This window comes from Pangasianodon hypophthalmus, chromosome 3 (genome assembly GCF_027358585.1).
Source record: "Pangasianodon hypophthalmus isolate fPanHyp1 chromosome 3, fPanHyp1.pri, whole genome shotgun sequence".
In the NCBI taxonomy this organism is placed as follows: domain Eukaryota; kingdom Metazoa; phylum Chordata; class Actinopteri; order Siluriformes; family Pangasiidae; genus Pangasianodon; species Pangasianodon hypophthalmus.
In genome coordinates, this window is record NC_069712.1 from 18,405,607 (window position 1) to 18,420,211 (window position 14,605).

The 14,605-nt window shown below is 40.4% G+C and overlaps 2 protein-coding genes across 2 annotated transcripts; one reads left to right on the forward strand and one right to left on the reverse strand.

Moving 5' to 3' along the window:
• Nucleotides 1–480: 480 nt before the first annotated feature.
• Nucleotides 481–7,948, reverse strand: ttl (tubulin tyrosine ligase). Its single transcript, XM_026944510.3, has 7 exons — nucleotides 7,157–7,948; nucleotides 6,058–6,136; nucleotides 5,581–5,813; nucleotides 5,049–5,184; nucleotides 4,665–4,934; nucleotides 4,040–4,183; nucleotides 481–3,121 (listed from the first exon to the last, which is right to left on the reverse strand). The coding sequence occupies exons 1-7, from the start codon at nucleotides 7,329–7,331 to the stop codon at nucleotides 2,938–2,940; spliced, it is 1,221 nt and encodes a 406-aa protein (XP_026800311.3). The 5' UTR covers nucleotides 7,332–7,948; the 3' UTR covers nucleotides 481–2,937.
• A 1,226-nt stretch (nucleotides 7,949–9,174) lies between these two features.
• fignl1 (fidgetin-like 1) lies at nucleotides 9,175–12,216 on the forward strand. Its single transcript, XM_026934040.3, has 2 exons — nucleotides 9,175–9,301; nucleotides 9,925–12,216. The coding sequence occupies exon 2, from the start codon at nucleotides 9,942–9,944 to the stop codon at nucleotides 11,940–11,942; it is 2,001 nt and encodes a 666-aa protein (XP_026789841.2). The 5' UTR covers nucleotides 9,175–9,301; nucleotides 9,925–9,941; the 3' UTR covers nucleotides 11,943–12,216.
• The last annotated feature ends 2,389 nt before the right edge of the window (nucleotides 12,217–14,605 follow it).

Below are 14,605 nucleotides of genomic sequence, written 5' to 3' on the forward strand. Positions count from 1 at the left end.
GTTATGAGTGCAATTACATGTAAGAATCTTTTATTTGTGCTTTTCTAATGCAATCACAGGATGAACATCATTCATTTTGAAGACAGAAATGACTTTGGTTGTTAGCAAAGAAAAAGTTAAGGGCCTTTTGATCTTTAAAGTTCATACCAGAGCTACTAATCGACCTATGATGTAATCAGGGAGTGTTTTGGGGGTTTAACTCCCTCGCTTCCTTCTTCTGCCTGCTGTGTTGGCTAGACATCTCCAACAGCCACCACGTCTGTCACGATGGACTGAAGTTTGATTCTGCCTTCATATTTACAGCAATAAGGCTTTTAAATTTTTTAAATTTTTTAAATGTTTTAAATTTGTGTTAAAACAGTTTCTCAAGGAAAAGCTTTGTGAAGGTGTGCCCAGTTAAATAGAAATATGATTAAATTATTTATTATCTTCTCTCTTGTATTTGTTTAAAATTTACACTTTATTTTTAGCTGTAACAAATTAAAAATAAAAAACAAAAACTAATTTTATTTGACATGACCAACAACGACATGACACACATACCATGCACAAAACATTACAAAAATAGAAAACAGCCACAAAAATCATAAACACAGTATGGTGTTGCTTTTTACTCAAATACACATAATAGGTTTCCTTTAATGCTAACTGTAGGAAACATTCAGGAGTGAAAGTAAGAAGACCAGAAGACCTTTTCTGGTGAAAGGTGAGTTTACATGCTGAGCACAAATCAGTTTACAGCTTTAATTCTGATCTCAGAGGCACAATATCAGAACACAACCTTTTCATTACTAAGGGGAACAAGATACAAAGCAGGTGGATAAACACAGTTCAGACCAATGTAAAATTTCTTAAATGACTAATAAAATAATGGAAATGTGTGACTTTTCACATTTCAGGCTTAAAAATGCCTGAACATTCCACAAATACCAGAGACCTTTACAGAACAGAAAATATTCAAAATAACATAACAGAAAGCATTTCAATTGTCTTTGGTTAGAATTGATGAAATGTTGAAAGACTTTAGCTCAGCTTGGGGTGGGCTGCAAGTTTATTTCTTGCTTTATATATTTATGTATTAACAATCAAGTCAAAGAACTATTGCAAAGTGTCTAGTCCACAAGTGTACATTACAAAAAATAACAGGACAGAATAAAAGTGACCATTTAAAAAAAAAAAAAAATCAACAATCTCAGTGTATTGTCTTTTCAGAACATTTCAAAATTACGTCTAATAAGGCACCCTTTCTCTTTCAGCTAAATCAGGACTAAAAAAAACTGATGACTGAAAATAATACTGTTATAAAGTATTTACACATTTACACACATGTAGTGATAGAACACTAATATGATGACTGTAGCAACTAAATGTTTACATACATAAGGCTTGCTTTTCTTCATGAAATGTTTATTACATATATTTCACACAATTTTTTTTTCCCCTTCATAAATGCTTTTCTGGATCTCTCACTACGTTAGTATTCCTACTGCAGCATGCCCGGGGTCACATCACAGGGTTCCTTCAAGCCCTTCTCATGAAATAAAAGACTCTCATACGACATACTGCTGCAGCTGAACCATGTTTTAAAGTTCACTGAGGCTTGTGTCTGATCACCTGAACACATCTGAATCAGGAACAGCCATTCACTGTAAACAAAAACCCAAGATGCATCCAACATACACACACAGTGGCTGTCAAAGTGCAATACACTAGTATGAGGGCCAATACAAGTGACTGGAAAGAAGTAAAAAGACTCAAAAAGCTTAAAAAAAAAGAAAAAGAAAAATGAAGATCTAATCAAAGGCAAGGGGATTATATATTGCAGTCAAGATATTTAATTCATATAAAACATAGCATTTTGCATGCATTTAATAGAACATGCACAGTATTCGCAAATAAAATATTTTTATTCAGCTTTAGTGAGCTAGGAAATGATATGAATGTGTGGGAAAAAACTTAATTACTATGGAGGCAGAATAAAAAAAAAATTGACTGATAACCATTTTAAAATACAAAAACAGTAGTAATTAGTCTCCTGCTGTGCTGGACTTTGTGCTACAAAGTCCATTGTACTGAAAAATCAGATTTGGGTGGTGAAACAGATAACAGTATGTATGTGAGTGGTTGTAGTGGAGTTATTAATGCAGTCTCTGATCATGCTTGAAGATAGATAAAGTATATCTAAGATGTACAGCTATACACACACACACAACAGCAAAACCAAACTTACAAAACATCAATGCTTTGCTGACATGTCTTGTCTCACCATAAATAACACTTTCTGAACCTACAGAGAGATTAATGTACAGTGCCAAACCTATAGCACATACTATAGGAGCAATAAGATGCTTTTGATTTCTAATAGGATGTACAGTGACTTAAAAAAATTACTGAATAACTGCAACTGAGGCTAAATTTACCTCTCTTTAAAGCCCATAGCAGAAACTGCAACTGATTTAGGACTGAACTTTCAGTACGTATACATTGCATGGTGTTTCAAAACATCCTGCTTGGGGTTTTATGGGTAATGTGTCTATGGAAATGTAAGGCACTAAAGTCACAGGAATTAAATTCCATAAACTTCCTACTTTATATCAAGGTGCCCAGAGGAATCTTACAGAAACTGCTGAGACTACCCTTGTAGTATCTAGTATATTCTTGTGATGAAACAGCTGAAACAGCCCACCTCTAGCGCAAAAAAAGCTGAAATCATGCTAGAGATGTGAGGAGAAACACATGTTGAGCATGTGTCTATGCCACAGACTTCTTTATGATTTCAATCTCATTAACTGCTCCAGTCCTAAACTTCCCTGGTTTACTCCTTACTTTTTTCAAAGATAACAGACAGAAAGAAAAGTATATAGGTGGATTTTTAAGAGAACTAGTTGCATGAAGAGTTTTAGCTGGGAGGGGTTCCTCAGGAACACAGTATCGTGCTTACAGTTTGATGAATGGGCCAAAGTGTTGTGGTGCTCTGAGTTTGGGTGAAGAGCAGGAGCTGGTGGAGAGAGAAGGAGAGGTGGAGAATGGTGGGGAGGAGGACATAGCGTCTGCATTTAGTGAGAAGACAGTGGAAATGGCTACGTCCACGATGCCTTGGCACAGCTCCGGGTAGAGCTTCCTAAAGGGGGAGGAGAAGAACTTTTCACAATGCTGACAACAGAACTGAATAATGCTTCTCATGATTCACACACTCACTTCAACAGATTGAACAGGATGAACACTTTAGAAAGGGAGCTCTAAAGATCACTTTCACACAGCAACCTTAGAAAATGCAAAGGAGTAATTTGAATTTCTATAATCAAAATTATAAAATATGGTTTCTACAATGGCACAGAAGATCTCTGCTGTTCAAACTTAAAGGAGATAAAGAAACTTTTGGACATACACTATATAGCCAAAAATACATGGACACCTGACCAACATACGAATATGTACTTGTTGAACATCTAAATTTAGCCCCCCCCTTTGCTGCTGTAACAGCATCCACTCTTCTGGGAAGGCTTTCCACTAGATTTTGGAGAGTGGGTGTGGGGATTTCTGCCCATTCAGCCACAAGAGCATTAGTGAGGTCAGGCACTGATGTCAGGTCAGGAGGCCTGGGGTGCAGTCTGCGTTCCAGTTCATCCCAGTGGTGTTCAGTGGGGTTGAGGTCAGGGCTCTGTTTTTCCACTCCACTCCAGAGTTTTTCCACTCCAACCTTGGAAAACCATGTCTTAATGGACCTCCATTTGTGCACAGCGTCATTGTCATGCTGGAACAGGTTTGAGCCTTTTAGTTCCAGTGAAGGGAAATCTTAATGCTACAGCATACAAAGACATCCTATACAATTGTGTGCTTCCAACTTTGTGGCAACAGTTTGGGGAAGAACCACATATGAGTGTGATGATCAGGTGTCCACATACTTTCGGCCATACAGTGTATAACCATATCAGTATGACACTGTAAGGGAGTCAGGTAGGCTCAAAGGTAACCAGACAAATAATTCTTAGTTGATGAAAAGAGAGCAGATACTCTAAAATGTCTGTAAAGTACTGACTGTGCACATGCAGGTGCTCCGTTGATCTCAATCAGCCACACTTTAAAGCTCTCATCCAGCATAAAGTCAAAACCGAAAAGCTGGAAGCTCTGGTAGGACAGGTGCTTAGTGCTGATCGCTGGCTCAATACACATGAGGCAGCTCCTGTGAAATAAGGAGAGATATGTACCATGATAACTAAATATTGTAGCATAATGGATCAGAAATTTCAAACAGCATTAACAATTGTACAATTGTTATTCACATACAAAAACCTACAGATATTATGGCTGCATAGTATGTACTGAAGACTTTATTGTGATTATACAGCCACTGCAACTGTGGTGCGGTTATTAAAATAATAAAAACAAACTGATAATCAAGATGGCATGGTTTAAGACATGGTTATTTGATCATCTAGAACATCTCAGATCAGGATGTTCACAGCACACGATAAAAAAATTTAATTTGTTATGGTGCTCATGTGGCAGCCTTTTTTTGTATCCATATTGTGAATATAGTACAATAACAATTAAAAATGTGTACTGTGCAGCTGTAAAGAATTATTTCATCACTCTCACAGAAGATGAAGCTTCCTTAGTCAAAGAGATGACGGTAATGAGTGTCTGCATGCTACTCATCATACCTTATTATCTGCTTAATCTGAGGTAAGATGGATGTCTCCATGGAAACGTTGTGAACATTCAGCAGGTAGTGTCTGAACTCGTCGAAGAACATCTCATTGCCCTCTTCGTAGCGGCCGTAGTTCTGCGAGTGTTCCTTCTGGATGCAGTGATTGGTCAGGTGGCTGGTCATGTCCTGCAGGTCTGAGCTGTTGTATGGCTCTGAGGACGTCCTCAGCACTCCCTCGCGGTACAGGTAGATGTTGTACTGATGGTCCACAAGCACCCAGCTCCTTAACACAGAGGATTAACACATTGCATGTTATAAACCATTACGCTCTTTCCTGCTTTGTGCTTCAAGTCCACAATTACTATACAGACAAAATCCAAGAGGTTGTATTTCTTACCTTATATCAAATTTGCGATGACCTGGTTCCAACAGCAGTGGTCGCTCCAGATACTTCTGAATGACATGAACTTGTCCCTGATTATCAATGAACTCGAGCAACTTGTTTGCATCCTGAGATATCAAGATTCCAGCCCCTAATAAAAAAACAAAGATCTTAGTAAATAATGATTTACATTGCCACTCCATTATGCGTATTTACACAGAAAAAAAAAACAAAGTGAAAGAATGAACTTTGACACATAATTTGTAAAACATTCACAGATACATTTTCAAAAGAAAATATTTAAAAATCACAGAGCCACAGCTCTCAGTTTAATTTCCTCCCTGGTCTAACATATCTGATTCAACGCCTAATTTGACAAGTATTTGGAAAGTATTGTGTTAAAGCAGGCAAACATTCACCTCTGCAGTACTGTGGCCCACCAAGAAACCCATGATGCTTAAAATATACCATGAATAAGGTTCAAGATACTCCAACTGCATTTGTTTTTATAAGAGAGCTGTGAACGGGCTTTTTAATATGTTCTCACCTTTTGCTCCAGCAGATGATTTAGCAATCCAAACTGTTCCCTCCCCGTTTTCCTTTTTGGTGTTATAGGAGGCAAGAAAGACCTCACGCTCATCTGTCTTTGGGTTGTTCTTCAGATGGCTGATGCCATTGGTAGCCGGAGCCACAGGAGTGTTGAGGTTGGTTGGATAAATGATGTATGACTCAGGGAACCAGTTACAGGAGTCTTTCAGCTCTGGGCTAGTCTTTATTAACCTGCAAGTAACAGGAAAAACAAACAAACAAATAAATAAAAGATGGTGAAGATGGTCCAGTGAAGTGTATTTGAGATGTACTTTTTTTAAATCATTACAGAGTTTGAATAAAAATTAAAAACCGAGAGCAGCAGATACATTTTCAGATATTTTATCATGTTTATAGTGAAAATGAATTGGGTGCAGATACTTATACAAAATGAATCAAAGAACTCTAAAATGAAAGCTGAAGAATGAATTCATACTTGACCAGAGATGCTTTGCGACACAGCTTGTCTGCTCCTCTATAATAGTTGACTAACTGCATCAGTCCTGGTTCATGGCCTGTGAAAGGCACACAGTGGTAATTATTTTGGGAGAGCCAAACAAACAAACTTCTGAATGCCACTTTGCTGAATAATTACTGTATTCATGTCTGTCATTAACCTCTGCTGCTATGGAGTAGGACAAGATAATAACACGTAGGCCATGATGTTAAGGCAGATTAATGCAAATGGAGTTGAAAGGAGCTCAAGATGCTGGATTTTTACTGACCATCAAAGACAAGTCAGAGAGCACCATGATAATACATGATGAAATGGATATGGCCTTTTTGGCAGTGAACATAATCTGATGCACCAGTCTCTTTGTGAGTATCAGGGCTGATATTAAATCAGGGCTAGCATTAAATACTGGATTGTTATCGAAGCAGGTCTGACAGTTTTCCGATGCAATCCGCTGATGTAATTTATCCCCTGAATGTCTGTAATGTTGACTGACACAACACGGATCACAGGTGTAAATACATGACACAGTTTGCCTTAAATCACACTACCATCTTGATTACTAGGCAACAGAAGTTTGCAAATGGGCATCTCGGATACAAACGAGGACGCGTTATTGATCAGTATCAGATGATAGTCAGAGATCTGACATTGGCACCGTATCAGCAATGGACAAAGATGGATTGGAGCATCTGCAGAAATTAGGTTACAAACTTTTTTCACCGTTGCCACCTCACGGCTCCACTGTGTCTCTGTGTGGGTTTCCTCCTGGTTCTCCAGCTCCCTAAAACATGCCAGTAGGTGGACTGGAGGCTCTAATGTGCCCTTAGGTGTGAGTGAATGTGTGCACGGTGCCCTGCGATGAACTGGCGGCCCACTCAGGGTGTATTCCTGCCTCATGCCCAGCGTTCCTGGGATGGGCTCCAGATCCTCTGTGACCCTGACCAGGATAATGTTCTTACTTTTCAACTGATTCTCAAGGAAAGCATATCACTGTTCACATAAAAGGATAAACTAAAGTGAGTAAAGTGGGTTGACAAATAATCCATGCAATAGCTTTCAAAACACACACACACTTTACCTAGGCGTCCAAAGGGAAGGCGGTTTCGCTCTCCAAGCATCAAGTTAAATCGCGGATTGTCCTTTTTCAGTCGCTTCCATTTTCCAGTAGAGATGAGGATTTTGGAGACTTCAGCATACACGCTGCTGTTGTCATCTCTTAAAACAAACGTGTACATGAGTGTAGGGTTGCTCATAACCGCCTGCTATAACACACACACACACACACACACAGTAGACTAAGAGTAACGGTGTTCTGTCCGGCTTTACACTGTTACACACACACACCGAACACTTAGCGCGCTAGCTAAAACACCAGCTAATGTTATCTGTCTCCCCGCAAACTATCCTGACCCTGGTGTTTCATGGCTTCTTTAGAGAAACAAGAAAGTTTTTTTGCACTCGTAGCAAACTAACTGTACGTGTGTCTGGAGTAACCGGGTTTTTTATGAAGAATAAAGGCGCTGGCTCTGGGTGACGGTGTTAGCAGCAGCAGCAGCAGCGGCGGTGGTGGTGGTGGTGGTGGTTCATCCTGACTGTCTGGGTGTGACTCCTCTCCTCTGCTCTGCCCTAGCCGTGCTTTTAAAGCTAATGTGGCGGATAGCTAGCACGCTAGCTCTCATGTAGGGTTCCTCTGATTGTTCACGAATTTGAGCTACAATACGAAGTGAAGTAAATGCAATTTCTGAAGGCAGATAAAAGCCCAGATTTGAAATTTCCAGGCATTAGTCAAGCTAATTTGCAGTTCCCGTTTAACAGTCCAGACATCACCGGCACTTCTTTATCCCATCTCTACTGTCAGGAGGTGTCGAGGGGGGTTGCCAGGTCTGAGCCACAGAAACCTGCAAATAAATGGTCTTTAGCTCTGAACCCAGTCATCTGCCCTTTCACACGACACATGAACTGCTGTAAGGCAGGAGGACAATACACACCTCACACACACCACCAGATTTTATAAAACTGTATCTGTAACACGTCTTCTCCCTGAACATGCAGTAATAAAATATTTAAAATATACATAACTCAACAGAAACACTGTTTATGTGACTGTTTTTGTCCCCGTCACATGTAGAGAGACAGATCCACCTGTGTAGAGTGGAAAAGTCAAACCATATTGTATTTTTAAAACATATTCAGACCTAAAAATCCAGATGATATGCATTCATGAAATTTCATATGTTCTTTCTCATCCCTAATTAGAAGGATCTTACAAAAGACTAGATTTCTTTTTGTTTTATTATGTATGCATATGTGTACATATTTAATTAGATAAAACATCATTTATTTATTTTTTCTACATTTTTTCCAATTCAGAAATATTTGTCTATTAACTGGCTTATTGTGATATCTATTGTTGAAAAGAATTACGATGAAGTCTTAAAATCTAAAATAGTTACATAATTTATTACATCATAATTACATTAAGTTTCTATATATTATTACATGTATGTATATATATATATATATATATATATAATCATATATAAAATAGCTATAATTAGTACACCAATTCACTGAGAAGTTTAAGGGTGTATTGGGATTATTCATGGACCTGTGTGTTAGAGATAAGTTAATGTGGATGTTTTCATATATACCAAGTTTAATATATATCAAATGTTTGCAAAGCCTCAAACGCTCCAGCAGTATTTGTAAGTCCGAAAACGATATAACGAGGGATTTGGCAACACTGATGTGACGTTGCAGCCACAGGCACGGGCAAAAAAGCCCAACACGCACCGCAGGGGTTTATGGTTATTGTAGTTAAATTGTATTTTCCTGCCTACATATACAATGAGCACTTTCCACCACACGGTGGCATCAGGAACCTAATAAAGACCGCATTAGCAGGAAGTGCTATCTCAGCAGCAGCAGCGCATGGCGTAGTTTTCATCCCCCAACCATTTTCTGACATATTTCCCTTTCGCCCCCGTGATTGGCCAGTGGTACAGACTCTCAGTTCGTGGATTGGTCAGTGCTTACACGTCAATCCTGACGCAGCCGACGGGTCTTTTCTGAATACAGGTGGGATTTTTAAAAAATGTTTTGAAGGCGGCGGGAAAGTTGAGAGTGGTGTAAGTGGTTTATACTTGGATGTATGAGGCTAAAAGTTATTACACCCTGGTAAATTATTTGAATGAATAACACAAAAACGTTCATAACGCCAGAGGTAAGTTGTTTTGCCCGGCACAAAAACAGAAGTCATGTATCGCTGTGGAAATAGAGTCAAGTGTTTTTATTCACTCAAACCAGCCGGGCTGTTTATAGCTCCTGAGCTAGCTCCCTATTAGCCACTACTGTATTAGCAGTTTTACAGTTACAGGTACAGTTACAATCTGTGGGAGTTTTCAGCTAAAACCTTCACGTGAAAAAGAATGTTTATGTCAACTTTTCCAATCAATCAATTCATATTTTTAATTCATACTTGGGTTATCAACACGTTGAGTATTTAATGTTCAGTCTTGCTGTATTTAAATCAGAAGAAGTCAGCACTGAGGGATTTACAGCCTGATGGAAAACAGAACTGTTTTCTTTAAGCAGTGACCCGTGGGAAATGTTTATGGGAAGTGATGTCCTTTTGGATAGCTCAGCTCAAAGTCAGTTAGTGATGATTTAATGCAAAACCGAAACTGAATGTGTGATTTAGTAACACTTCAAACTTATTTTTGTGAATATGTTGTGTCATCATAATTTGCTGTCCCTGGTTGCTAAACACTCCTAGATTCATACATAGCAAGGCACTTAATTAAATGCATTCTATTTTAACTGAAACTGTGGCCACTCTTCACACAGACTGAAGCAGACCAGGCATGAGCAGTGCACACCTGGACGAGTGGCAGAAGAGGTCCTTTGACATTTCGTCTGGCACATATACACCTGAACAGACGGCTGACGCTTATCGGGCGCACATTCTGTCCATTCAGTATGCATGGGCGAATGCCGAGCTCTCTCCAGCCGGAGCTGCCAGCCTGTTCAGGACCTACACTGAGCGCTACGCAGCAGTCCTGGACTCAGACGACCAGCGCACAGGGCTGAATAACTACGCCGACAGTGCCCTGCACCTGGCCCGCAATCAGAGAAACCACAGTGACAAATGGGAATCGTCATTAACAGTAGAAAATGTGTTCACCCTGCCGTTCGTGCAGAGAATGATGAAGAGTAGGGTGGATGACAACAGTCTGCTTGTGGATCCCGCAGTTGCTGACATTATTGTTGGTGGGGAAGTCAGCCAGAGTTGTGGTAAAGGTATGATTGAGTCTAGTGCTGCTGGTGGATGTAAACCTGAGCATCCTTCACCCTCATCTATGAGTCATATCAGTGCTGGGGTAGAGAGTACAGCAGGTAACTTGGTCAGTGGTGCTGCAGAGAGGACCAGAAGCAAAGAAAATGGTCTTACTTCAGCCCATAATGCCCCTAGAGCACCAGCAGGGGTAACTCCACTCTTGGTTCATAACACTCGTAATTCCCCTACCAACCCTGGCTCTTTTCCTCCTTCAAGTTTTGCTAGCACAAGCATGTCCAGTGCGAACAATTACCATTCTGTGTTCTACTCCTCCACAAATCCCTCTAAGAGGAAGAACTTCTACAGTTCAGGAACTGAAAGCAACAGAAGCTCATTCCTGCCACAGGGAGGTCATGAAGTTGGAGATAGTAGTCGGAGAAGAGAGGAGTTTCCTGGCACTAACTTTAAAACGGCACGAGAGCAGCTTATTGTTGACCAGCAGAAAAAATATTCCCATCAGGGCCAGCGGGGTCCATCAGCTCCTGTTGGTACAGTAACCAAAAAATCTCTGGGGGCAAACAGGTCACGGGGGGCCTTCTCCAAATTTGTCTCACCAATGCCAAGGCAGGAGGAGGGAAGCAACACCAGGGATGACCCAACACAAGACGTTCAGCCTGTTGATGAACGACTAAAGAACTTTGAACCTAAAATAATTGAACTGATTATGAGCGAAATTATGGACCACGGCCCACCTGTGGCTTGGGAGGATATTGCTGGCCTTGAGTTTGCCAAAGCTACCATTAAGGAAATTGTAGTGTGGCCCATGCTCAGGCCTGACATTTTTACAGGTCTCAGAGGTCCGCCTAAGGGAATTCTCTTGTTTGGTCCTCCAGGTACTGGGAAAACACTCATAGGGAAGTGCATAGCCTGTCAGTCTGGTGCCACGTTTTTCAGCATTAGTGCATCATCACTCACCTCTAAGTGGGTGGGAGAAGGAGAGAAGATGGTTAGAGCTCTGTTTGCCATCGCCCGGTGCCATCAGCCAGCGGTCATTTTTATCGATGAGATTGACTCCCTTCTTTCTCAGCGCACGGATGGAGAACATGACTCATCTCGCCGGATTAAGACTGAGTTTCTTGTCCAGCTTGATGGTGCTGCAACCTCCTCTGAGGATCGAATATTGGTGGTGGGGGCCACCAACCGGCCGCAGGAGATTGATGAAGCAGCCCGGCGTCGCCTGGCCAAGCGACTCTACATCCCCCTTCCAGAGGCTGCCGCTCGTCAGCAGATAGTGACCAACCTAATGTCACGGGAGAAGAGCCAGTTGAGAACTGATGAGCTTGAGAAAGTGGTGTCAAGCACAGAGGGTTTCTCAGGGGCTGATATGACACAACTGTGCCGTGAAGCAGCACTTGGCCCGATCCGCAGCATCCAGCTGAGTGACATTGCCACCATCACACCTGAGCAGGTGCGACCTATACTTTACTGTGACTTCCAGGAGGCTCTTAAGACTGTACGGCCCAGTGTGTCTACCAAAGATCTGGAGCTCTATGAAGACTGGAACAAGACTTTTGGCTGTGGTAGATAATCACTAAGATTTAATTTGTGGTGTGTGTTGTCAGTGTTAGGTATTTTTTGTGTAGAATTGAATGGTAACGAACTTGAAAGATCTGTGCTATTTAATGTTGTAAAATTAACAGGTGACTGAAAGCAGTGTTGACTTTCTGTGTTTTTTTTATTTTGAAAGCCTCTTGGTACATTTATACAAGTTCATTGTTACCCAGTATCATTTTCATTAGGGCCTGGATGTTGGAAAATGTTGGAAAAATAAATAAATTGACTCTTTTCTGTGTTTATTCCAATATTAATATTAACTCCCTCATAATTTGTGCTACATTTATTCCTTTGCATCTTAAAGCCTCTTATCTCACTGCAAGTAATTTCTTTAATTCCCTGGATTTATAGTCAGATATTTTAGTAATTATAACAGCTTACAGTAAGTTAAAAAATTGTTTGTTGCCTAAATATTAGATCTGTTTCTCAGTGGTATACTGTTCAAAAAAAAAAAAAAAAAAAGACATACAGTGAACGCCAGTTCTGTGGGCAGAAATGCCTTTTTGATTAGAGAGTTCAGAGGAAAATGGCCAGATTGGTTTGAGCTGACAGGAAGGGTACAGTAACTCAACTAACCACTCCTTACATCCGTGGTGAAAATCATCTCAGAGCACAGCACATTGAACCCCACATCAGATTCTGCTCTTGTCAGCTAAGAACAGGACTGTAAGGCAAAAGTGGGCACAGGCTCACCAAAACTATCACCTGATCTGAACCCATTAGAGCACCTTTGGGTGTGGTAGAACAGGAGAACAGCATGAACATGCAGCTGACATCTGCAGCAGTTAATTGATGCACTCATGACAACATGGACCAGAATCTCAAAGGAGTGTTCCAACACCTTGTGGAATCCATGAAATGAAGAACTGACTGGCTGTTCTGAGAGCAAAGGAATCAATACCTAGTATTAGTATGATGTTCCTAATAAAGTGGCCAGTGACAGTAAGGTGTTATAATCCAGTTTCTAAGAGGCTTCATCTTATTTGATTACAGAAATTTCAATGTGAAAGGACCACAAGTTGCTCCAATGGATTACTCCCAGTAGGCCTTTCTAGTAGCCATTGATTAGTCCATGCATTAGCACACGTTACATAGTACAGGATGTGGAAGTTAACAGTTCTGCAACTTGATGTCTGATCCTGAAGCCATCCTAAGTCACACTTCCTGAGGCTTAACCATTCCTAGTAATGACATAATGGACTGTTTTAATCATTTGTGGGTTTGGTGAAAACTTTGAAAACATCAAAAAAATTTTGGTGCTGCTCTATTAAGAGATACATTGAGAATGTCTTTATACAAGTTGTGTTTTCAACAGTTTTATGCTTATTAAAGATGTAATGGTTAGAAATGTTCCCCGTCTGTTACCTACATTGTAGCAGTCAGTTCTGGTAAGGTAGGACGTATGTTCATCTGTAAGGCTCTAAAATGAAACTGTCACAGCACTTACACTTAGTGGCCACTTTACAGAGGTTCACCTCCCTTACAGTTACACACACTGACTGTTTTATCAGGTTCACCTGTTATATAGGTGAACAGTTACTGACACTGACATGATAGTGGCATGATACGGTGTGTGTTTCTGAGAAGTAATCTTCATACTGCCATACTGTGCTTCACATACCCATGGGGGTCTCTGGACTCCATTTTGAGAACCGCAGATATAAAGTGTCAAGTCTAGCAGCAACATTTTCTTGGTAAGACAGAGGAAATGTGCCAAGTTCCTGCTAAAAGGGAACAAGGAGCTCTGTGTCTGTTCTTTCCTTTAGTGTGCATTATCCAAAGGAGAACCATCAGTAAATATAGTGCTGACCTCTTCACCTTTCCTTTTTACTGAATTACTTTACTCACTGGCACCAATTTTCATTTCTCGTTGCTGCTCAGCTCAGGGCTAAATCTCCTTTTTCTCTGCTTGTATGTGGATCTGGTGAGGGAAGTTAGGCAATGTTGCAGGCATTCTGGTCTCATGATAAGACTAACCCACAAACTAACTCTTGCACTGCTCTTCCTGTTCTGGATTTGGCCATGCAGTCTGATGCTGCATTTGGGGAATCAGAGAAAAATGATTTGTACAGTGGATGGAGATATGAGGGTGAGGTAATCACTATTGTTTGCCCTCTATGGTTACAGCTTCCCTATCCTAGTCTTGGGGACCAAATTCTTTGTTTTCCCTAGGCTAACACACCTGATACAGTTTATTAGCTAGCACTTCATGAATAGAATCAAATTTATTAGATCAGGGAGAAAACAAATATGGTATTGGGATGTTAATGTTTTGTGAAGGAGTCTGTTTAAGACGAAGTGATATGTACTAGTAATTGTTTGTGAATGTTGTTTCTGCTTCCTTTCTTGGTTTAAGGTATGGTGGGAATTTGAGCTGTTACAGATGTCTGAGGATGTTGCATTGCTTATTAGCTCATTGGTGTTTGCACAAGCACTTCTAAAGACATTCTAGACCATTTTAATTAAGACCAGCAGAGTTCTTTAATTTCTGCAATGGACTGTGTACAAGTTAATTTACTGACTGATCAGGCTTTTTTGGTGGTAAGGGTTCCACGTGGTGGGAAAAGTAGGCCCTGTTATTTGTCTTAGCTAACGATTCAGAGTTTTGCTTTTTATATTCGACTATGTGTCACTTTA